Source organism: Gopherus evgoodei, chromosome 14, assembly GCF_007399415.2.
Source record: "Gopherus evgoodei ecotype Sinaloan lineage chromosome 14, rGopEvg1_v1.p, whole genome shotgun sequence".
Classification (NCBI taxonomy): Eukaryota; Metazoa; Chordata; order Testudines; family Testudinidae; genus Gopherus; species Gopherus evgoodei.
The window spans coordinates 6,003,245-6,026,860 of NC_044335.1; the positions used below are offsets into that span (position 1 = coordinate 6,003,245).

Consider the following 23,616-nt stretch of genomic DNA (forward strand, 5'->3'; position numbering starts at 1 on the left):
CACTGTATACACCTTGCAGATTATTGCTATTCACAGAGCCCTTTCTCCCCCGAGCCGCCACCAAAAAGGAACTCCTCACCTGATTAAGAGCTGCACGATCGAATCCTTAGTAGAAACAAACTCCGGGGGAGAGGGGTATGGCAGGTGTGTCTGAGGCAGTTTGCAGTCATGATGCTGATGAGTACAAAGCTGTATTTCAATGTATACGTGTGCCCATCTGGGGGATGATTAAACTACGGCACTGACTAGAATGTGGATGTTTGCACAGGGTGCATGTTGCAAAATAACAAAGGAAACAGGAAAAAAACCCATCACGTGGCTTGATGATTCTGCAACCCTTATGTACTTGAATAGTCCTTACTCATAGGTACTGGAACTAGGGTGCTGGAGGTACTACCACACCCCTTGGCTTGAAGTGGTTTCCATCATATCCAGGGTTTACAGTTTGGTTCAATAGTTCTCAGTATCCTTACGATACAAATTGTTCCAACACCCCTGTCTTTACTCCCAGGAGTCGCCGTAGTGACTTCAGCAGGACTCTTTGTAGTAGTAAGGACAGGATGCAGACCACCTTGGCTGATTACAGTGGAACCATTTGTGTAAGGAATACTCACACAAGTAAAGGGATTGGGCCCTGGTTTGTGCTTGTTCACTCCCTTAATATCAATGTCTGCATTGACGGTGACACCTTGTGGTAAATCTCCAACAAAATAAATACTCTGATTTAACAATATCACTCAGCCATCTTTATTTAGCTCTGCACTAGCGCTTTGGAAAGACCTGTTCTTTCCAGTGTCAGAAGCTGACAGGACTGTTTAAAAGCTGGATGCACATGCAAAACAACACAGACAAAGGATTTCATCAACACTGTACTGCTGACCATAACTCACAAATAACAAAGCCCCAAGTGAGCTATAAGGCTGCAGGCAAGGAGTGCATGGAAGGATGTAGCCAAAAGAATCATCAGTTTTAGATGCATGAAGTCAGAAATGCATATAAAATTCAACATTCTGGCCTCTTATGGTTTTTTAAGTGATAGTAGCAGTCTTTGCTTGTGATTATCTTTTATCACTAAGTGCATGATAAACATACTAAAGTACATATGCTGTAACCTGAGAGGACTATTTGAGAACAGGTCAAAAAGAGCCACAATTTCAAAGGGTGTAATGAGGGGACCCCAAAAATGCAGCTTTTTCACTGGGGAAAAGAACAACACATGAATGTGCAAAGCAAGTAATCATAGATGATGCTTAAATTTCGATGCCGCAAAGGCTTATAACAATGAATAGACGCAGGGCTCTTTCATTATCCCTGTTTGTTAGCCCCTGAGTGTGTTCTCTGGGCCAGGTTCACAGCATGGACATTGGGAGTTAATATTGCTTCATGCCTGAAGTGCAGAAAATAACGTGTTCCTTTTGGAAAGAAACTTGCTGTTCAGCCTGGCTCCTCCCCATGGCCATGCTGCCCACTCTTGCCTGCACAGTCTAATGACCTTACAGCTCATTTGTAGCGAGGAAATTAGGTGATGGTGAGAAGGCAGTGAGCACCCTACTTAGTTGCCTTCACACTGCATGTTGCCCTGGATGAATTTCAGTGGTCTTGCTCCCCTCCACATTGCGCAGCAACTTACCTGGCATGCTGAGGAAAGGCTGAGAGAAACTGGTAAATAAACCCAGGAGTGTTCAGAATTGGGATTTCCCAGATGAGGCCTCCAAACTCTCTGATTCTCCCTGTGCTGCCATCAGAAGAAGCAAACCAACCTATCAGGATGAATCCCTTTCTCTAATTCAGTGAGTCATGGACCCCACTGAAGGCACAGTGGTAGGTAAATATCAGTCTTTGCATGTCCACAGTGTGACGTGTCATTCCATATTCTTTATGAATATATACTTATGATATGAATATGACATAACTGAGAGATACGTTATGCAAGATGGCTCATGTGAGATATCATTGGAAAGGTTATGATTTACTGAATGAGATGATTTTAATTGTATGCCTGTATCATTTCTGTACCTGAAATTAGGAATATTGTATATATACATAGGCATCTGTATTTCAGCTATGCTTCTTTGGGTGACACCCACTGCCAACACTTCAGGTACAACAATGGAAAAGCCAGACAGGGCGGATGGCCCATCAACAAGGACAATGGACTGCAAAAGAGTTTAGTCTTCCTGTGGGTCACCCTGTGAAGAATGGTTACAAGGGCCCTATAGGGTCAGGTGGTCTTGTCACCTGATACTAAAACATTACCTGGGGCTTCTTGTAACTTTCCACTGTAAGAGAAAGGGCGTCAAACTAGGTAACGAAGGACTCTGGCCTTATGCAAATCCTATTTAAGGGTGGGGAGTGAGGTAATCCAGGTCGTCAGTTCTGCCCTGTTACCCCATGCAAGATGACTGCTAGAAACAACTGAGACTGAACACTGGGAAAGAACTGGACCCAGGCTGGAAGGATGTCTGGCCTGTGAAGAAGATTATTAGAACCACATTTAGGGTGAGAACTTACATGTAACCAGTTTCTTTAGTGTATTAAGCTTAGTTTGCGTGATCTGTTTATTTTCTTAGTAATCAGCCCTGTTCTGTCTGCTACCTCCTTAACTACTTAAAATACATCTGTTATAGTTAATACATTTATTTCTGGTTTACAATACAACCCAGTTGATGTGATTTCTAACGGGGAGGGTGAGAAATTGTGCATACCTTCTTCCACGTTGAGGGAAGAGGTGAATATAATATATCTTTGGGTCTGTACTCCAAGGGAGGGGGACATCTGAGTGCTGGAGCAAGTCTCTTAAAATGAGTTGTCCCAGAGCTGATCTGCAGTTGGGTGTAGCCCTGCCTGTGTGTGTGTTAGAGGCGATTTTAAGAGCCTGGTTCAGCAAGAGAGGTTAAAGGGGGCCCATGCGAGCAGAACAGGTAGTGGTATCTTAGCACATCAGGTGGCTTCCAAGGGGTCCAATCAGTCACCCATGAGTTCCATTCTGTCTACATCACAAGTTCTCAAAACCCCAAAAAGTTTTTATGAGACATTTCTACCCAAATGAAAAAAATGTTTGAAATTTCCTGCAAAAAATAATTGGCATTTTTCACCCATCTCCAGTGGGGAGGGAAACAAAGGCTCAGAAAGATTAAAGAAGTTTGGTATCTGTTTAATGTTTGCAGGTTTCAACTACATTGCCCCCCCCCCTTCTTGAGAGCAGCCACTAGTAAACACAAAGAGGCAGAGCACAACCCCTGTGTACTATTTTGGTTGAATCAGCAACCAGGAGTTTAACTGTTCACAGTACACAAATAGCCCCATTCTCTCAGGCAGCTGTCTTCTGTGAAATGAAAGTGCAGACATCCACAGTATTACCCTGTGCATATTCACACAGGATCTGCTGTTATAATGATAATGAAGACAGCTAGGATAATCATCTTAAAGCATATATACATCCCAGATGCTGACTCACTTTCTCTTGTTCAAATCTCACTTTTGGGAGGTATTTCTTTTTGTATGCCGCTTCCGGTGTGGGTTTGTTGTGTCTGAAAGTAGTAATATTATTCTTTTTAGGTACAGGTCTCCAAGCTGCTTAAATCAACATATGTCTTTTCCAGAAGCTGTATTCCCTCTAAGTACAGATTGTAATTACTTGAAGTAGCAAATATGATCAAGTCCAGTTCAGACAATGCTGCCACAGCTGCAGCCTCAGAGGTTGCTCAGGTCAGGTTATGCTAGTGTGATGTCAACTGCTCGTGTTCCAATATGGGTCACTTTGGGTTGATTGAGAATTGAAGGAGGCTAGAGTCCCCTGGGGAATCAGGATATTTCCTAAGCAGATCACCATCTCTCACTTTTAACAGGAAATCTCTATAGTCTATTTCCTATCTAGCTCCACAAACCTGGTCTATTTATTCCCTCCTCCCTTGGCTCCAAAAACCGAACGTACCCAGCCCAACCAATCTTCATTACATTGTTCATGGCAAGTGGAAAGGAAAAGGCACACATGCATCGTGAAGGCAAACAGATAACTGACAATGGCTATTTGCTGGAGGTTCCAAGTAGTTTCAACTGGTCATAAATAAAGCCATTAGCTTCAGCAGGGACAAATTTGCCCATAACATCCAGCAATGTTATGGCTTAGTCCCACTCCTATTCAGTAAGCCTCAAAAAGTCTCTTTAGGAATTCTAGATCTTCCACTATCTTTATTCTTCTTCTTTATAAAGCTGGGTTCATGGCCAAGAAACTTGAGGAGCTGAAATTGAAACTACCTGACATTGGCACTACACTGCAAAAGTATCCAGAGAGGGTATGCAGGAAATGCACAAAACCAAGGGTGTGAAAGGTCACACACTGAAAGCCCCTATTCAGCGGCAGTACAGTGTGGACAGAGATTAACTCCACGAAAAATGAATCACAATCAAACCATAGGGCTCCTGTTAACGCTGGCTCCGCGAGCTGTTCCAGAAACACCTGGGGATAAACTTTCAGCATAGCAGGCTTCGCTCAGTTTAGCCACACAACCGTTTTTATGACCACGTTTGCTAATTGCTATAGATGGGCCCCAGTCAATGTGCACATGGGGCAGCCCCTCAGACTCAGTTGCAGCCTAGACCTGAGCAATTACCCCTCATCATGCTGGCTGGATGGCTGCCTCCAGCTTCAAGGGGGCAATGCAGTCCAGAAGCCAACGCCCAGCAAGCATCACGCTAAACGGAGCCTAAGTCAGGTTGTTGGGCAGGGCAGTGTTGCCAACTCTGGTGACTTTATCACGAGTCTGGTGATCTTTGATGTTTTCCTTGAAGCCTCAGCTCCTGCAATCACATGCATAGGTCAGAATCTCAAGGCTTCATTTTTTTTTAACAGTAAGATTCTTTCCAGCAGAGAAAAAGCTTGAACCTCTGGCATAGGTGCAGCCTAACATCTCTAAAACCAGAGTGCAAACAAAATGAACCCCAAATGTTCTATTTAAAAAAAACAACAACTCTTGATTGTTAAGCCAAGAGCTACAATAGGAACTATTGCCTAAATATTTTAGGCCCCTGATTTTGTGCCTTTTGAGGTGTGTTGTGGTGGCCAAATCACTGTTAAGAGGACCTAGCAGTTGGCATCTGGGCACAGTGTTCCCTATATTTTGGGTGGTGCAGGGAAAGGTGATGGATGAGTCGGTGTATGTGTGTGTGTCGGGCGGGGGGGGGGGGGTGTTAGCTCGCGCTAAGGCCCTGCTAGGGCCCTTTTCCACTAGTGCAGTAACCAGAGCGACTGGTCCCTCTCTCACAGACACCCGCCCTCCGCTCCCCTCCCCCCCAGTGAGACACTCCCACACCGGGCTCCCCCTTTCTGGAGTGGTACAGTCCCACGCCTGTCACCCCCTGCGGGGACCTCAGCGCTCCGTTCCCTATCGCGGCGCTACACTGTTCTGTTCCCTTTCCCAATCCGTTGTCCCCGCGGTAGCCGCGCCGTTGGTCCGCTCCGCGACTGCGCACTGGCGCTGCCCGGGGGCTCTCAGCTGGGTGAGTGTTTACAGCTGCCCGCCGGAGCCGGAGGGCTGAGGAGAGGCGGCCCGGCCGGGGGAACCGCTGCCCCAGCGCCCAGGTAGAGCCCACCCGCCTGCTCCCCCGGCCTGAAGCGGCCGCTCCCTTTGGGCCGAGCGCTGCAGGCCCCCAACCGCCCTCGCCTCACGGGGGCCCCTCCCCCTCAGGCCCCGGGTGGGGGCGGGGAGCCCGGAGCCCAGCTCCCCCCTCCTTACAGCCGCTTGCTGGGGGGGCTGGGGGCCCCCAATACTCCGCGGTTCCCTCTCAGTGGGGCAGGCCCCCAGCGCCCTCTAATAACATGGCCCTGCTCACCTCGCTACCTGCTGCAGCAGCGACCCTATAATAACACGGGCGGCTGCTGGGGTTCCCTGCACAATGTGGGAGGCCCCCCAGGATAACCTGGCAACACCCCCCCCCAAAAAAAATTGTTACCGTGACCCCCTGTCTCTCTTCAGTGCTGAGTTGATCTCTGATCATTTAAATTGCCAGGAGCGATCCTGAGCTGTGGCGTAATGGAGTTGTGGGTAGGAGAGAGGGTGATGCACAGCAGTATTTATTACACGCGCACACACACATATCAGTGACCTGCATGGGGTCTTGCAGTGGAAGTAACAATGGGGTGCAGAGTGAGTGTTTTGGGGAGGGTTATTGGAGGATCAGTGAGAGGAGAGTAACTCAGTCTCCTGTCTGACCAAGTGGGTATTCACCCGTGAAAGCTCATGCTCCAATACTTCTGTTAGTCTATAAGGTGCTACAGGACTCTGTGTTGCTTTTTACAGATCCAGAATAATAGGACTACCCCTTCTGATACTCAGTCCCAGATTAGCTACCTTTTATTATTCATTGCACAGTGTGCTGTGGAGTCTGTGGCAGTTGTCAAAAAGTTGAGTTTACCTGTCTTGTGTTTTTTTGTGAGCTTACAAACAGTGCATTTAACTCTATTTGCTTTGTAATAAATCATTAAAATATCACTGTTTGTTCCTGGAATATGAACATAGCTTCTCACATTGTAAACTCTCCTTTTTCTCAGAAGAGGTGAGCATGGCACTATATAAATAGCGGGTGGCGTAACCATTTCTGGAGTGTACACAACTCAGTAACTACACTGTGTTCTGATAGTGATCATAATTGTGGCATGCAGACTCCAGAATAATGCCCAGACCTGTAACACTGTGATCTGTGGAGAAGTCTGTACTCTGCACAAGAGCTGCAAATGAGTGCAACTAGAGTATTAAAAGGCGTGGGGTGGGATTTTACCTTTGATTTTAGCTAGCACTTTAGGAAAACAGATGTGTAATTATTGGAAAAGAGAAGTTTAAATGGGGTATGTTTAAAATTCTGCATATGAAGCAGATGTTTTCCACAAAATGAAGACCAGTCTGTGCTACAGAAATAACCATTTCAAAGTCTCTCTCTACATTACCAGTATAACTTAGAGGACCCTGTTACAACTTGGTTGTCCCCTGACCGAGTTACAAGATTACTGTTGCTTGTAGTGTGGAGGAGAACTGTTGATGTCCCCAAAACTGGGCTAAAGCTTGGTCAGATTTCATGATGATTTTTAGTGTATAATGGACCATAAAGCCGCAGCTCTGAAACATGGTTGTGGTGCTTTGTGTGTACAAGAAGCAAAAAAGTTTGTTTAACCTTGTCAGGGAGCCACAGCAGAGCCCTGGTAGGACCACAACCATACTTCACAATTGTATTTAAACATGGAGATTTTAATAGTGTAAAGAGGGCCTGAATGGAGGGAAGGAGATAAACATCCTGAAGATAATAGTGTGGACAAACAAACCTCAAGAAAAACAAGGTCTTAAGGGATGGAAACTCTTGCTGAATGTATAGAACAATTTAGCTGTGGGCAGATCTACTGAATCTAGAAAACAACACTAAGGCTGCTGCTTCTGCAGTTATTGTTAGTACAGCGCAGCAAAGCACTGCAAATAAAAATTTGCATTGTACTTTCTGCAATGGAACTTTTTAGTGGATGGGAAACAACTAGATTAACTTGGAATTATAAATTAAGTGCTTTCCTTCTGTAACTCATTCTTTAAAAGATGAAGATGTACTCTATAAACTGTCTCTCTTAAATAAAGTGGTTTGCTTTCTTTTCCCAGAATGAATTGTGAGTCTGTAAAAGTGATATCAGCAGTGTCATTATTTTGTAAGGGCCGGATGGAGTTGAAATAGTTTCTGAGGGGGATGATCTCGCTTAACTCTTAGAAGAGACAATGAGAAATTGCACTCACTTCTGAGGAAATTTCTTTCCAACAGTTGCTCTTTATTCTATTGCATTCTCCACTGAAGGTGATGCTTGGAGCTGCAGAAGCTTGCGCCACAAGAAAGTATGTATTCTATTGAGGAGGCGGTGGATATATTTTTTTCCCTTCACTTCTGCCTGTGCCTCTTGATTATCATCTTTTTGGTAATGTATGTCCATGGACTTAGCATCCTGCTATATTTTCTTTCACCCTTCACTGCAGGCAATTTCAGAGGCTCCCTGGTTCTTTTTTCTGCCAGTTTCTTTTGAAGTCTATCAACCCCCTTCTGGTGTTATTGCAAACAGGGAATCTGGATGTTCCTTGAATTTTGGCAAACACGGGACATATTTTTATTACTTATTTTTTATTATTATTGCTTGGACTCTGTAGTGGAAAAGGGACAATGAATAAGAAGGGGAACCAGAACCCATAATCTTATTTAGCAATTCAAGTGGAAACAGTAACTGACATGGTGGTAAAAGGTTGGTGTCGCTGGAGGAGAGTATTATACAACCAAAAATGTGAATATTATATTATGACCTTCCAACCCCTCTCCCCAAAACATGTATGTAATTCTGAAACTCCAGGTACATGATTTTGTTTTTAATATTTGATATTTTTTGTAATAAAGTCTGCTTCTGAGTATACATTCTGTTCTAGTGTTTTTACATTGATATCTTTGCAAAGGCATTGTCCTATTTTTAGGACTTTAAGTTGTTTTATGTTCAACAGCCTTAGCGCTTATAATGATGTTAAATGTCTTCTGTTGCTCATCTTCCCCCACCCCAATTTAGTTTTAGAACTTGCTAAAAATTGTTGAAGAAGATGGGAGGTGCAGTGAGTGCAGGAGAAGATAATGATGAGTTAATCGATAATCTGAAAGAAGCACAGTATATCCGAACAGAGCTGGTGGAGCAGGCATTCCGTGCCATTGATCGAGCAGACTACTATCTTGATGATTTTAAGGACAATGCTTACAAAGACTTGGCGTGGAAACATGGAAATTTTCATCTTTCTGCACCGTGCATTTACTCTGAGGTGATGGAAGCTTTGGATCTACAGCCGGGACTGTCGTTCTTGAATCTGGGTAGTGGCACCGGTTACCTGAGTTCTATGGTTGGACTCATCTTGGGTAAATAACTTTTGTCAAGTTAATTATTGATTACATTATCTTCTATTTTCATGGTAGTAGGAAACATTCCTCTCTTTTTAATTTCAAGATTTTAAATTCAGTATAAGTGCGGATAAAGAATATGTTAATCAGACTTGGCCAATTAAGCAGGATTCAGGGAAACCGAGTGATGACTCAAAACAGACAGTGATGCAGGGCACAGCTGATTGTCGTGGCCTCCTACTGTGTAGGCTTGTTGGGCTCTCACTTAAGAGGAAGATCAGTGTCAGGAGTGGAGACAGAGAAGTTTGTGTGAGATGGTGATTGAGTTTGACCAGGGAGGGCCCTGAATCTTTAGATCTGTGCCCATTTATTCTTAATCCCCCACAACCAGCCTGAAATACGTTTAAAAGGTCTGATTGTGATCTCACACTGGTGTTACTACTGATTTATACCAGTGTAAGATCAGAACCTGGTATCTAGTTCTAGTTACTTCCAAAGTGCAGGCAAGGTGATACTTCAAAATACAATTTAGCAAATAGTCTTATGTCTTAATATAAGAACAGTGGCGGTGGTTGCCCACAGTTAGCAACCTTCTTTTCCCCTTGCCTTCCTCCAGACAAACACACAGGAGTAAATGTGTAAGTAGAATAGCTCTTCCAGGATGTAAACATGTGGCTGATCATACAGAACAGAAAAGTGCAGCAAATCCCTCTCATTCTCGTGATGGTAATAATCACTCTGCATGGGGAACTGTCAAAATCAATTTCAGACTGCATTGATCCTAGTGAAATCAGAAGCAGTGTGTAAGCACTGACTTTGGACTTCCAGTACAGCTACTAATAGCAGGAGGGGCCCCGTTACTCTCCTGCCTGTGGGTCAGAAATTTTAATTGTTTAAATGTTTGTGTCATCGGAGCTGAGTCTTAGTCCCACTTCCAGTGAGTGGGCATGAAGCTGGAGCTATTTATTGGTTTTCAGCAAGCTTTGACAAAGCTAATTAGAATATGAACACTTATAACTTTTTAGGTGCCTTTGAACTATTTCTCCCTTAAAATTAGCAAGCCTGTCTCATATCAAAATAATAGAGGGGTGTGTGTAGTGTTAGTTATAATGTAAATATGGCTATTGTCTTCAGTGCCTAATAGCAGGACTCTTAAACTGTGCAAAACTGCATAACTAATTCTGCAACAATTTCCTTTCAGATATTTGAAGGCAAATTGCTGTATTATGTATTTGTCTTTGTTACGTTTAATCATGTTATGTAAAGTCACATGACATAACTGGATTGAACTTATGACATTAAGCAAGGATTCAGTTTGTCAAAATATGTAGGTCACAGGGACTGTTCTGTTTCTGATTCAGAGGAGTCAAACTCTTCAAAACAAAACAAAATATAATCAATCAAAGATTAATTCCCTAAACTATTAGAATCTTCTGAAGGCTATAGTACTTCCTCTTTTGTCCTCTGGTAGAATTTAGACTCCCAGCACTTCAGAAGAACCAGAATATTGCTAACCATTATTGCCTCTGTAGTAACTTCTGGAATGCAAAGGTGTTATAAGCCCTGTTCAGATTCCTGTAATGTTCAAGTTCTTTCAGGTGTAACACAGAATAATAAATCTTACTCATGGCATACTAAGTAAGCGTCTTTCCCTAGTTTTCATGGAACTGAGCTGCACTCTTAGTATTACTCTAATATATTAAAGTTACAGTTCAAAGGGATGTTTCCAACTTATTAACCATATTTAGTCTGAAATATTTTACCTATTGTTACTTACTAGTAACATCTAAGATTATTATAACTGAAAAATAAAACATAAACATCTTTAATTTTGTGGGAACTGTTGCATTTGGCAACACATCTCATGGTGTTTTAAGCTAACCCGCTTTCTCTTGTTGAAAAGATCCTTATAAATTTGCTAATTTGAGCGGAAAAATCATTCTAAAACATTTTAAAAGATTTTTTTTTTAAGTTCAGGATATATCTTTAAAGGGTTGCTCTGTCAGAAGCTTAAACTTTTATATATTACTCAATTAAATATAATTCAAGCACTGTTCCTGTAATAGTAATGAGTCTGATTTCTAGAGCCAGCTAAAATTACGATGTGAATTGTAACTCTTGCCGATTTTTGGTCACTTCCCATAGCAATAATCTTTAGTGATTTATAGTGGATTCTTTGTGTTCTATAGCAGTGGTACATCTGAGACATCAGCATTCCCACCTTACCATTTCCTGTATAAGTAGAAGCACACTAGTCACAAAAGGTTGCTGCACATCAAGGCGCTAGCCATCACTAGTAGTAAATGGTCCTGCACTTCTAAGTGCAGACCTCAAAACAAAAATTTTAAATTGTAGAAACATTTTTAAGGAGTAGTTTATCTGAAACACGTTGAGAACGTAACAGGGATCGGTTGTGCTTGGCTTTATCCAGTTGCCCTTAAAACCATTTTCTTTGCACTCTTTAAACTTGCAGGTCCTTTTGGTGTTAACCATGGTGTGGAGCTTCACTCTGATGTTATAGAGTATGCAAAGCAGAAATTGGACTTCTTCATCAGAACAAGTGACAGCTTTGACAAGTAAGAGTAGAGAACACCTGTGGCATCCTACTTCGTGATTTTGAATTTAATAATTATCACTACAGAACTACTAGCTCTTTGGGTAGCTCCCCCTATTCCCACACACAAATTGCAGATTTAAGGGTGATTTTAGGACACTGTCTCCTTAGGCTTGCTGAGCTGCAATGTGTGATGGGTAAGTGGAAGGAGAGAAGGTAAGAAATTTTTGCTATGTTGTTGTGCTCTTAGCTGTTCTAATGCCACACAGGTTAAAAGAAGCCAAAATCAGTTATTGGCAATAAGATTTAATTACAGCCAATATATTTGAGGCGGCAAATGGTGATAGCTATCTATCTAAAAAATATATATTTGTGACCTCTCGGCCTGAATCCCACCAAAGAGTATAAAGGAATTTCCATGCTGTTCTAATATGGTTTTATTGGAAGAAAAACTTTATTGGTTAAAATGTGAAGCTATTTTTATGATGACTAAGTCAGTACTAAAGCTGCTTGGAATCTGATTTATGTTCTTCCTTGCAACTTTCACTCCACTGCTGTCACAGCTAATAATTTTCTGCAGTTTTCTATAACCAGACGTTACCTTAGCAATACAAGTTGTAGCTCTCACATTTTTGGATTAATTTTGCAATTTGTTTGTGTGAAGAAATGCTTCTGACCACCTGGAATGGTCACAATGCTAGAATAAATAAAATGGGTACAGCAGTCTTTAAACAAGAAGAGCTGAATCATAGAATGTCAGGGTTGGAAGGGACCTCAGGAGGTCATCTAGTCCAACTCCCTGCTCAAAGCAAGACCAACCACCAGACAGATTTTTGCCCCAGATCCCAAAATGGTCCCCTCAAGGATTGAACTCACAACCATGGATTTAAAAGGCCAATGCTCAAACCCTGAGCTATCCTTTCTCCCCCCTGCAGCCACTTCAGCAATCTTACATTGTTGTCACTACACTGAGAAGCTGATGGTTGAGTCAGGAAGAGGTAACCCCCCTTAGCATGCAATCTTTTGTTTTAAGCATAGAGGCAAGAGTTCCTGTGAATAGATAACCAGTCCTCTTCATTGCTAAAATAAATAAGCCTATTGTTATTGTTCTCGTGCCATCTTGCTTTAGAGAAATACAATTACTGTAGCTTAATGGCAAAGAGCAGCGTAAGTAGAAAGTTTCATATCTGGAGACCTGTTTGAAAAAAACCAGTGACACTGCAGTGCAAGTACAAAAGGAGTGGGGGAGCTACACTATTAAAGATGGTGTCATTTAGATGAGATCCTTGCCAATCTATGGTATATAGAAACTGGTATATCTCACTGAAACAGTATAAAAAAGAATAGGTGGTCTAGTGTCTGATCAAAATCTTTTTAATAAAACTGTCCTAATAGCCAATTCTTATGTACAAACAACTGATGAGTTAACAGTGCGGTAATTATGTTGGTAAACAAATTGCCCAATAATTCATTGTTTGTAAAATGCTTTGGGGTACCTGGAGTAAGAAAAATAGTATATAAAACCACACTGCTCTACAGCTGACCAATTTGTACTTCAGAGGTTAATACTGTCATAGATAAGAAGAAAGTCTTCGTCTTTTAAATGTTTTTGAGGATAAATACAGGTATGTAAGAAGAGGAAAATAGCTGATAGGATATCTGGCATAACACAGGTAAGGACTGTTAGCCAGTTGCTACAAATGTGTCATGTTACTGCAGTTCTTGAAGTCTTTTGCTTTTGTAATACTAATACCATATTTTAGTAGGCTGCTTTTCTTCAAGGGCCTGAGGTGTTCTGTGGATATCTTGATACAACTGTATATTTTAATTGCAGTTAACTCACACGATTAACTAAAAAAAAATAATTGTGATTTAAAAAAATTACCATGATTAATTGCAGTTTTAATTGCATTGTTAAACAATAGAAGACCCATTGAAATGTATTAAATATTTTTGGATGTTTTTCTACAATTTCAAATATATTGATTTCAATTACAACACAGTATACAAAGTAGACAATGCTCACTTTATATTGTTTATTACAAATATTTGCACTGTAAAAATGGCAAACAAAATAAATAATATTTTTCAGTTCACCGCATTCAAGTACTCTAGTGCAATCTCTTTATCGTGAAAGTACAACTTACAAATGTCAATTTTTATTTTTGTTGTTACATAACTGCACTCCATAAGAAAACAGTGTAAAACTTTAGAGCCTACAAATCCACTCAGTCCTACTTCTTGTTCAGCCCATCGCTAAGACAAACAAGTTTGTTTACATTTATGGGAGATAATGCTGCCTGCTTCTTGTTTACAATGTCACTTGAAAGTGAAAACAGGCATTCGCATGGCACTTCTGTAGCCAGCATTGCAAGGTCTTTCCGTGCCAGATATGCTAAACATTCATGTGCCCCTTCATGCTTTGGTCACCATACCAGAGGACATGCTTCCATGCATTATTTTTTTAACAAGCATAATCAGCATTAATTACATTTGTGACTTCTTTCCTTCGGGGAGAATTGTATGTCCTCTTCTCTGTTTTACCCTCATTCTGCCATATATTTCATGTTATAGCAGTCTCGGATGATGACCCAGTACATGTTGTTTCTTTTTAAGAACACTTTCACTGCAGATTTGACAAAACGCAAAGAAGGTACCAGTGTGAGATTTCTAAAGAGAGCTACATCACATGACCCAAGGTTTAAGAATCTGAAGTGCCTTCCAAAATCTGAGAAGGACGAGATATAGAGCATGCTTTCAGAAGTCTTAAAAGAGCAACACTGCGATGTGGAAACTACAGAACCCCAACCACGAAAAAAGAACTCAACCTTCTGCTGGTGGCACTGACTGACTCAGATGATAAAAATAAACATGCATCAGTCCACACTGCTTTGGATGGTTATTGAGCAGAACCCATGATCAGCATGGACGCATGTCCTCGGGAGTGGTGCTTGATGCATGAAAGGATGTATGAATCTTTAGTGCATCTGGCACATAAATATCTTGTGATGTCGACTACAAAAGTGCCATGCAAACTTTTGTTCTCACTTTGAGGTGATATTGTAAATAAGAAGCGGGCAGATTATCTCCTGCAAATGTAAACAAACTTGTTTGTCTGAGCAATTCGCTGAACAAGAAATAAGACTGAGTGGACTTGTAGGCTCTAAAATTTTACCTTTTATTTTTGAATGCAATTTTTTTGTACATAATTCTACATTTGTAGGTTAAATTTTCATGATAAAGAGATTGCACTACTGTACTTGTATTAGGTGAATTGAAAAATACTATTTCTTTTTTTACAGTGCAAATATTTAATCAAAAGTAAATATAAAGAACTTTGTGTTCCGTGTTGTAAGTGAAATCAATATATTTGAAAATGTAAACTATTTAAATGGTATCCTATTGTTGAACAGTGCAATTACTTTTTTTAATCGCTTGATAGCCCTAATATTTTACCATTATTGCTGCATCAAATTTAGGGATTATTATAATCTTCATGAATTCTGGCCATTCTGCAAAAACAGAAATTAGCCTAAAATTGTTTCTTTTCTCTTAAACTACATCCGAAGTAATGGATTGCAAGAATATTTGTCTAAACTATGAATTTGTGGTGAAATCCTGGCTCAGTTGAAATTGATGGTGAAACTCCCATTGACTTCAGTGGAGGCAGCAACTCAATCTTAGTGTTGAAATCCATTTAGCAGTTTATGGGAAAGGTTATGGAAAACTAAGCCAAAGATATTCTGGTTCAGTCTTAAAAGAGCTTAGAGTTCAAATTTCACTTATAATATTTATGCACAGATATTGTAACTTGGCCCACAAATCGGGTAATTGTATGACAAATCCCAATCCTGATGATTTGCTTAAGCAGTTATTCAGTGTATATGTTCAGATTATGCACCTAAAATCTTTGGAAAATCTCATGTATGAGTAATTTCAGAATCACGCTAGGCCTTTCTGGTAGTCTGTAGAATGAAACTTTTTGAGATCCAGGAAATTGGGGCTTGGGAAGGGAAATTGGCAGTGAAATTTCTTTTCTTGTCAAGTTTGGAGTGTTATATCTGGACCTTTTTTCTTTTTTAGATTTGAATTCTGTGAGCCATCCTTTGTTACTGGCAATTGTTTAGAGATCTCTCCAGATTCTACTCAGTATGACCGTGTTTATTGTGGTGCTGGGGTACAAAAAGAACATGAGGACTACATGAAGAGTCTGCTAAAAGTTGGGGGAATTCTCGTCATGCCACTCGAGGAAAAGGTTGAGTGCCTCTTTACCTATGATTTTGATTTCTTTATTCTTATTTAGCCTATAGGTGCAGTTCACTACCTTCCTTATAGGCAACTATTTGGCATATCAGCTCTTACACTAAGTTTTTACTAGAATAAAGAGAGCAGTTTCCAGAAACTGAACTATACGTATCTTAATTATATGTTACTAAGTATGCATATTTCTACCGGACAGTCCTTCTTCAGGTCTTTTGTATTTAATTTTGTAGTGAATTGTGAGAGGTATTCCAAGTTAGTTTCACACTTCATTGTTGTACTTCTTCAACAAACTTTGACTGAAACATTCTTGAAGTGAGGTACCATACCACCAGTGGTAAATTAGAAGGTACATAAAAAGTGTTTCATAGTAAGTGCAGTATGTGGAAAAGGAAGGTAGTAGTGCATGGTTGGGTTGAGTTGTAACTACACCTCTACATCGTTATAACGCCACCTGATATAACACAAATTCGGATATAACATGATAAAGCAGCGCTCTGGGGGGGTAGGGCTGCGTGGTCCAACAGATCAAATCAAGTTTGATATAACACAGTTTCACATATAATGCGGTAAGATTTTTTGGCTCCCGAGGACAGCGTTATGTCGAGGTAGAGGTGTATGTGAATCTTACATCTCTTGATATCTTTTGTTTGAGGCTTGGAGAGGGAGAAAATTGATTTCAGATTAGCTCGTATTTTTGATTGTTTGTAAATTACTTCATAAATAGATTTTGCAAGTGTATAGTGCAGTGTCTTGTTATATTTCTTGTAACTGGAAAAGAATTTTTAAGTTATAAGTCAAGAGTACTTAATGCTTGATTATTTCTTTAAGTATTTGTCTACTTTGCAAACTGTCCTCTAAGGGGGCATCCAAAATACCGACATTCATGAGTGCCAGTGAGCACTTTGTGCACACAAATTGGGTAATTTCTGTGTATATGAAAATACAAATACACCTAATTTATGCATATAAATATTACAGGTATTAAGAAAGTCAGTTGAAAATTTGAACCAAGGAGTTAAAGATTAGCTAAAACTTTCTTTCACTATTAAAAAAAACAAAAATATTTTCTGCAAGAATAAATCTGGGTTTAGTTGTTTTTTTTTTGGAATTTCTTTTTCTACTTATCCCATACACTGTTGAAGTGTTCTCCAGCAGGAAATCTGTTCAGAGTTCCAGATACAGCCAGTGAAAATTGGGCAAGAAAAAGTGGCAGCTTACTTCTTTGCCAAACAGGAAGCATTCAAAATAGTTGCAAGTCATAGGTTAAATAAACAGTAGAATCCAACAGCCTGTCGCAAAAACTGCTACTGATATAAAAAAAGCTTTCTAGGCCTACCCTCTTTATACTGTGGAAAACTAACAAGACAGTTATTAGACTACTGTTACCTTTCTGTGTGCTTCTGCCTTCTTTGTGGCAGCAACACTATATGGACTCTACTTTACTTGTCCTAGGATTGTAGTGCTGTTATTTACTGGCCCAGCAGGTCAGATACCAATTTTTCTAATGATGCCATTTTTAATGGTATGCCATAGGTCACTGTTGATTTGAAACTCTGAATAACCATGCCCAAACTTTCCAAACAAATATATAATTCTGGTATCTCTTGCAAGTAAAGATGTATTGTTTCAAGGGACTGCTTGGTTTAGGATTGGAAGTGACATATGGAACCTTTCATCTCCAAGTACAGTAGTTAGTTTTGGTGAGCAGCTAACAGAAATTATTACCATTAAGAGGCTGTTAGATCACCTACAATCTGTAAAATTAATTGGTGATCCCATTCACAAAGCAAAACCCACCGAAAGCAGCAACTTTCAGCCAAGGAATGAATGTCTTTTGAAGACAGAATTAACCTCTGAACTCTGAAGCAGCCCCTATAGTTCAGAATGGGGAGAAATTGGGAGGGCAGTGTGATGAAATCTGTTGTTGCCACTGTACATGTTCTGTGGTTAGACAACTTCGTCCATCAGGGCTGTAAATCTGGTTCTCTTCATGAGTTCTAAATTCATTCTTTAATGAAGAAATTATGATGAACCTGTGTGTTACTTGGCTTTTCATCTTGTCACCACTAATTCTGTGTATTTCGAACACTTTGCCTGAAATCCAAAAGGCAAACAGTAGATTGTTCATTCTCTGCATAAAAAAAAAACTATAGATAACTGATTTCTACTGTTTACAAAGTAGACAGCACTTTCTCTTTTTGATGCAGCTGACGAAGATAACGCGCACTGGTCCTGCTGCCTGGGAAACCAAGAAGATCCTTGCTGTTTCTTTTGCTCCTCTGATTCAACCCATTCATGCAGATTCAGGGAAATCGAGACTTGTTCACTTGCGTAAGTATAAATGTTTATAGGTACATTTGCTCCTCTTTCTGCTTTTCTTTTGGCTGTTAGTTTCACTTTGATCCAGGCATGGCACTCGTACACAGAGGAAGTGCAGCTTCCTTCTTCTGGTGAAAACTATGCAAGCTGTTTCATTCTTTTGATAGTTGTCCAATTTTTTCCATCCTATGCTGGTTACCAGTTTTTCTGTATTTGAAGAGGTGTGGTATTAGGAAAGCAATTTGCAAAATAAATCCAGAAATGTTAGTGTCTGCTCTGTGTAATTGAAAATGCATATCTTTGAATTTTAAAATAATCTGCCTGCATTTTCAGTTTCCCATTTGTCAGACTTTACTGCCTTGTCCATGTAGATTCTTACATGGCATTTTATAGTATTAAGAGAATATATTGCAAAGTGAAAAATGCGTACAGCATTTGTTTTAGATGTGACATTTATCAATTTATATCAATACCATGGCTATGCAGAGTTTCTTTCAAACATGATACTCGTCAGGAGGGAGTTGCATTATTTTTAGTTGTATTGCAGGTAGTGCCCAATGATCCCAATCTAGATTGAGGTTCCATTGTGCAAGGTCCTGTACAAACACATAAGAACACATGGTCCCTGCCCTCAAGAAATTACTACTTAATCTGTTTTTATTCTTATATGATATCCGCTTATCTCACTGTACAGAGCTTATTAACTGTCCATCTGAGCATACTTGCATATCGTGTCCACTATGAGGAAGCCTGCAAGTATTTTGTACGTTATTTTTCCCCCTTCTTTGCTCAGAAGAACTTCTGTAAGTGTTTTTAATCCACAATGGAACAGAGTTTTCAATTTAATGTGATGCTTCTCAGTGCTGGGATAGATATATGCAAATACAAGTTTTATTTATATTACGCGAGAGACATGGAATTGTGCAGTAGCATTGACTCTTGCACACCTTGGATTGGTGAATAGTGCTGCACAAAAGAATGTAGAGTCCTCTAAACCAGTGGTTCTCAACCTTTCCAGACTACTATACCCCGTTCAGGAGTCTGATTTGTCTTGTGTGCCCCCAAGTTTCACCTCACTTAAAAACTACTTGCTTACAAAAGCAAACATAAAAATACATTTTTAACCATATCATTATAAAATCAATTGGAATATAAATATTGTACGTACATTTCAGTGTATAGGATATAGAGTAGTATAAACAAGACATTGTCTTATGAAACGGTGCTTTTTATGTAGCCTGTTGTAAAACTATGCAAATATCTAGATGGGTTGATGTAGCCCTGGAAGTCCTCCATGTACCCCCAGGGGTACACATACCCCTGTTTGAGAACTGCTTCTCTGAACCACTGAAGAGGGTGGGTATGTACCATATATAAAACATAGTCGCATGCTTCTAACTCCTTCTGTCCACAGATCTTGAAACATATTTCATTTAGTAATGACTTTAGCCTACACCTTTTGAAGTAGAAAAGTATTGATGAGGAAACTGACAAAAGTTAAGTGATTTGCCCAAAGTCACGAATTTAATCCGCGGCAGAGCTGGGAGTAAAATCTAGATTTACTCGCTCTGTCTTGTGCATTTAGGACTGTTTCCACACTACTGAGAAGTCCAGAAACAAACTTCTCCTCATTATTGTACAGTCTGAACTGCAAAGTTTTAAGATTTAAAACTTAAAACACGGTAACATGAAATAGTTCCTTGATCATTTGCGTATAACATACCAAAATTCTATTTTAAATATTTCATTCAGTGTCTACTGATTTGTGTTTTGTGCACAGTGTGGGTTTGTGCATTTGAACTTTTTCTCTCAACTTCTTCTCTTAGTGATCAGATTATGGGAGAAGTGCATAACACAACATGTTTTTTGGGGGGAAAACAGTATTTATCTGAGTTGACAACAATTGAAATAAAGCTGGTGGTTTTTTTTAATAAACATAACAGGGAATTGAAATAGTTATCCTCACTCCATTTCAGACAACTCTTCGGCCTGTGCTGTCAGATTTTTTGCTTCCATACCTGTTCATATTTTCGTTCTGTGTTATAGCACCAATAACTGTCCGCAGCCTACAGGATCTGGCTCGCATTGCCATCCGAGGAACAATTAAGAGGATAATACATCAAGAAACAATGAACAAAAATGGAAATGGTCTGAAAAACCCCCCAAGGTTTAAACGAAGACGTGTTCGCCGCCGTCGCATGGAAACCATTGTCTTCTTGGATAAAGAAGTCTTTGCCAGTCGTATCTCAAACCCCTCAGATGATAACAACAACTGTGAGGAGATTGAGGAGGAGAGGAGAGAAGAGGAGGAAAAGGGTATCTCTGAACTGAAGCCAGACCCCCCTGTAAACTTTCTGAGAGAGAAGGTCTTGAGTCTGCCTTTGCCTGATCCCCTGAAATATTACCTTCTTTATTACAGAGAAAAATAAGTTTCTTGTTCATAGAAAGCAGAAAGGTAGACATAAAAATAAAATACTTCTTAGGGCTTGACAAATGTGTACCACTTGCTTGCCTGTTAACATGACCACACATGGCAGTAGGCTGGCTAGCTGGGGAATGTGGCTGCTGTATTTTTAAACATCATAGCTTTTTTTAAGTTTCCTCTCCTTCTTGGTTGTATGCTAGAGTTTTATCCTGCAGCAGTGTTCCCTTTTAAAAAGCAAGCTGATGAAGTGCTCAGTTGCTTAGAGAGAGAAGGATATCATTCCCTGAAAACTAACTACACAGAGATGTCTGTTGAAATCTCTTGGCTGCATTTTCACCAAATTGCAGTTTTAAATATTCTGAGGCAGTGCTCTAAAGACTTCATTGTCCATGCTCTCCTACTAACTTTGACACGAATGGAGTACACATTTGGTTTCATTTTTAAACGGAGATATTGGTAAAATCTGACCTGGTAAACCTTATTTGTTCCAGTAATATGCAAAAAACACAAACATACAAAATCAGACTTCGGTAGTACTTTGAGATATCCAGGTTTTGAACATTGAAGCAAAGCACTGGCCACCTTTTGATTGGTGGGTCTCAGGTTATCTATAAACCTTACTTTTTTTTAGATTTTGAGGGAAGAGGAATGTTTGGCAGGGAGTTGGTGTTTCCTTCACAGAAAACAGCTTGTTCTGTAAAATCCAGTCTGAGGTGAGATGCAAGCTTTGTAAGGTTTAAAAAGAAATAAGGAGAGCGAATTTAATTTAGAGTTGCTAAACTGATCCGCTGACTTTCAAAGATTGCTAGAGTGATCAGGTTTGTTGCTGTTTCCTCTGGCACCACTTATAAAGCAATTCAGAAAAAAATGGATGAAGAAAGGACAGACCTAGCGAGGAGCTAAACTAAGACTGGTTCTGATAGCGCAATCAACAGACCTTATGAGTTAATGTGTGACTGCTGTGCTGAACATAATGTAAGGCAGGTAGTCTCAGGCATTCCTAGCCTGAACTAAAGGAAGTAGCCAGTGTCCTGGGAAGTGAACCAAATTTTGTTTTTCAGAGGTTGAACAGAAAGTGGAAACAGTCTAGGAAGCCAAAGTGAGTGGTTATGCTACTGACACATAATGCTTAAGTGCCCTGTTTGGGGCTCTGCTGTAGCAAGGAGACTGCAGTGCTGTTCACCTATACCTTGTCCTTTTAGATTAGCAGGAACTAGATTTACAGCCTTACTAGTTCATTTAATTTTTATTTGTTTCTTTAAGTAGCTTGTATAGAAAGACAATAACCTGCAGTTTCATAGAGTATAAATTCTAATCTTTATTCTCAAGTCTTCCTGTAATGAAGGTTAGGAAGAGATTTATATTCATGTGTTGAGGGGAAGATTGCTTGATTATTTTAGCCTGTTTGAAAAAATCTGTGTACAGTGTTGGGGGCTAGAAGGAAACAATTGAGGCTGCGTTGATTTGGATCACTCAAAGGCTGACTAAATAATAATCCTATCAGTAGATAACCCAGCTGTGTTAGAAGGGTATTTCCTCATCACTTGCAGTTGGTGGGCTTGATCTCATTTGTATGGTCTCCTCAACTCGCTAAGAGGAGTGAATGAAGATTGTTTTGCCAAAACACATTAACCCAGACTTTGTTACATGGTACTGAATCGCACAATTTGCATTGTCTGAGTTGTGTGTTTTAAATCTTGTGCAACACTTTTTGAAAATGTAGGAATTAGTCTAATGTGTCTAAGCAATGCTTTTATGCTCGCTCCCTTTTTAAGTCTCCAAATACCCACTCTGTACTTGTGACAATTAACATGTCTTTTTCTATAAAATACAATGTATGGATGTCCAATAAAATCCCTGTGAACTGCATTTGTTGTGACCTCAGAGGATATTATTTTTAACTGTTAAACATTCGTGTTCCATGTTTGTCATCGATATATGCCTTTCTCTCCAGTGGCAAGACAATTTTTCACCTTTTGAGCAGCCTCTCGATTTGAGCTACCAATTCCCCCTCCTATTTATTAATTGCAGGCCTTTCTACAGATATCGTGTAGAAGTCTCCTATTTTTAAAATAGTCAATAACAACTTGAAGTGGATATTTATATGAATAATCCTATTTGTTGCTTGTGTTACTTTATCTTTGCATTTGGCACTGTTTGATTTTTTTTCTATAACTATAAAAAATATTTTGTCAGATTTTCACCAGATTTGCCTTTTTTATTACATTTGCTAGATTTTGTAGGGCTCTTTAAAATGCATAGAAAAATATTTTTCCTGTGTATGCCTGAATACAGTAAATATACACACAAGCAGTTTGAGTTCTAGGTTGTCAGTGTCCCATTGTCAAAATAAAAAACATGGTAGAAAGTCTATATGTGTAATATAACTGTGAAATAGTGTAGTTTATAGCCTGTAAATAAAGGGGAATTGTAAATATGATTTTCCCTGTGCACAAGCACTTGCACTGTAGTTTAGTGCAGTAGATTTGTGTGTTTACTAGATTAACTGTAGCATACTGTGGTTTTTTTTTGTATAGTCTATAAATTTTATGGAAATATTACCTGCTTTTCTGATGACTGTTTTTCCAGATAGTCTGCATTTTAAATGCATGTGACTTCTTTGTAGATTTTGATAGAATAGTAAGTACATAAGGAAACAAGCTTCAAACTGTTGAAATCTTAAGTATGCAAATTGAAAAATAAGTGTGTAAAGCAATTTTTGTCATTTCTAATCTCATGAGGCATGCAAAAATGTCAAACAATTGAAAACAATTTTATTAAAATGAGTTTCTATATCAATAAATGCAGTAATGACTTTTTAGCATTGCTTCTGTATCATGTGTTAAGAATACTTTGCAAAAATAAGTATTATCAAAACTACAAGAAGAAATTTCTGTTCTTAGAAAAGACAATTCTTAATGCCAAGCAATTGTGTAGTTTACATTGATTTCATCTTAACTTGGAACATCATCTTCCAAAGGCAGCCCTATTGGTGATCGCAAATCAGTAGCTAATGGAATAGTGGAAGATATGGTTGGCAGTTAGAAGTGCGCATGGAATTGGTATGGATTTAATAGTACAGCAATATACTAGCAAGACAGTTTCCTTAGCTAGATCTTTAAAATGTGAACTTAATAGTGAGACAGAGCCCTGAATGGTA

At 39.6% G+C, this 23,616-nt stretch overlaps 1 protein-coding gene across 12 annotated transcripts; it reads left to right on the forward strand.

The window, feature by feature from the left end:
- The first annotated feature begins 5,394 nt into the window (after nt 1-5,394).
- PCMTD2 (protein-L-isoaspartate (D-aspartate) O-methyltransferase domain containing 2) lies at nt 5,395-23,277 on the forward strand. 12 transcript variants are annotated; one of them, XM_030532828.1, is made up of 8 exons: nt 5,494-5,581; nt 7,795-7,865; nt 8,004-8,263; nt 8,576-8,913; nt 11,369-11,471; nt 15,533-15,704; nt 17,920-18,043; nt 20,078-23,277. In XM_030532828.1, exons 4-8 carry the CDS (start codon nt 8,607-8,609, stop codon nt 20,458-20,460), a joined length of 1,089 nt encoding a protein of 362 aa, XP_030388688.1. In that variant the 5' UTR covers nt 5,494-5,581; nt 7,795-7,865; nt 8,004-8,263; nt 8,576-8,606; the 3' UTR covers nt 20,461-23,277. The 12 variants fall into 12 exon arrangements, with proteins under 12 accessions (XP_030388686.1, XP_030388683.1, XP_030388691.1 ...); XM_030532823.1 differs by having other exon boundaries at nt 5,425-5,499; nt 7,828-8,263; XM_030532831.1 differs by lacking the exon at nt 8,004-8,263 and having other exon boundaries at nt 5,430-5,499; nt 7,828-7,865.
- Nucleotides 23,278-23,616: the final 339 nt, after the last annotated feature.

Excerpts from the sequence above, each read along its gene's own strand:
- PCMTD2 (XM_030532826.1), top strand. The coding sequence starts at position 8,607 with ATGGGAGGTGCAGTGAGTGCAGGAGAAGATAATGATGAGTTAATCGAT. Across the intron at positions 8,914-11,368 it reads TATGGTTGGACTCATCTTGG|GTCCTTTTGGTGTTAACCAT; the intron begins GTAAATAACTTT and ends TTAAACTTGCAG. Across the intron at positions 18,044-20,077 it reads ATCGAGACTTGTTCACTTGC|CACCAATAACTGTCCGCAGC; the intron begins GTAAGTATAAAT and ends TCTGTGTTATAG.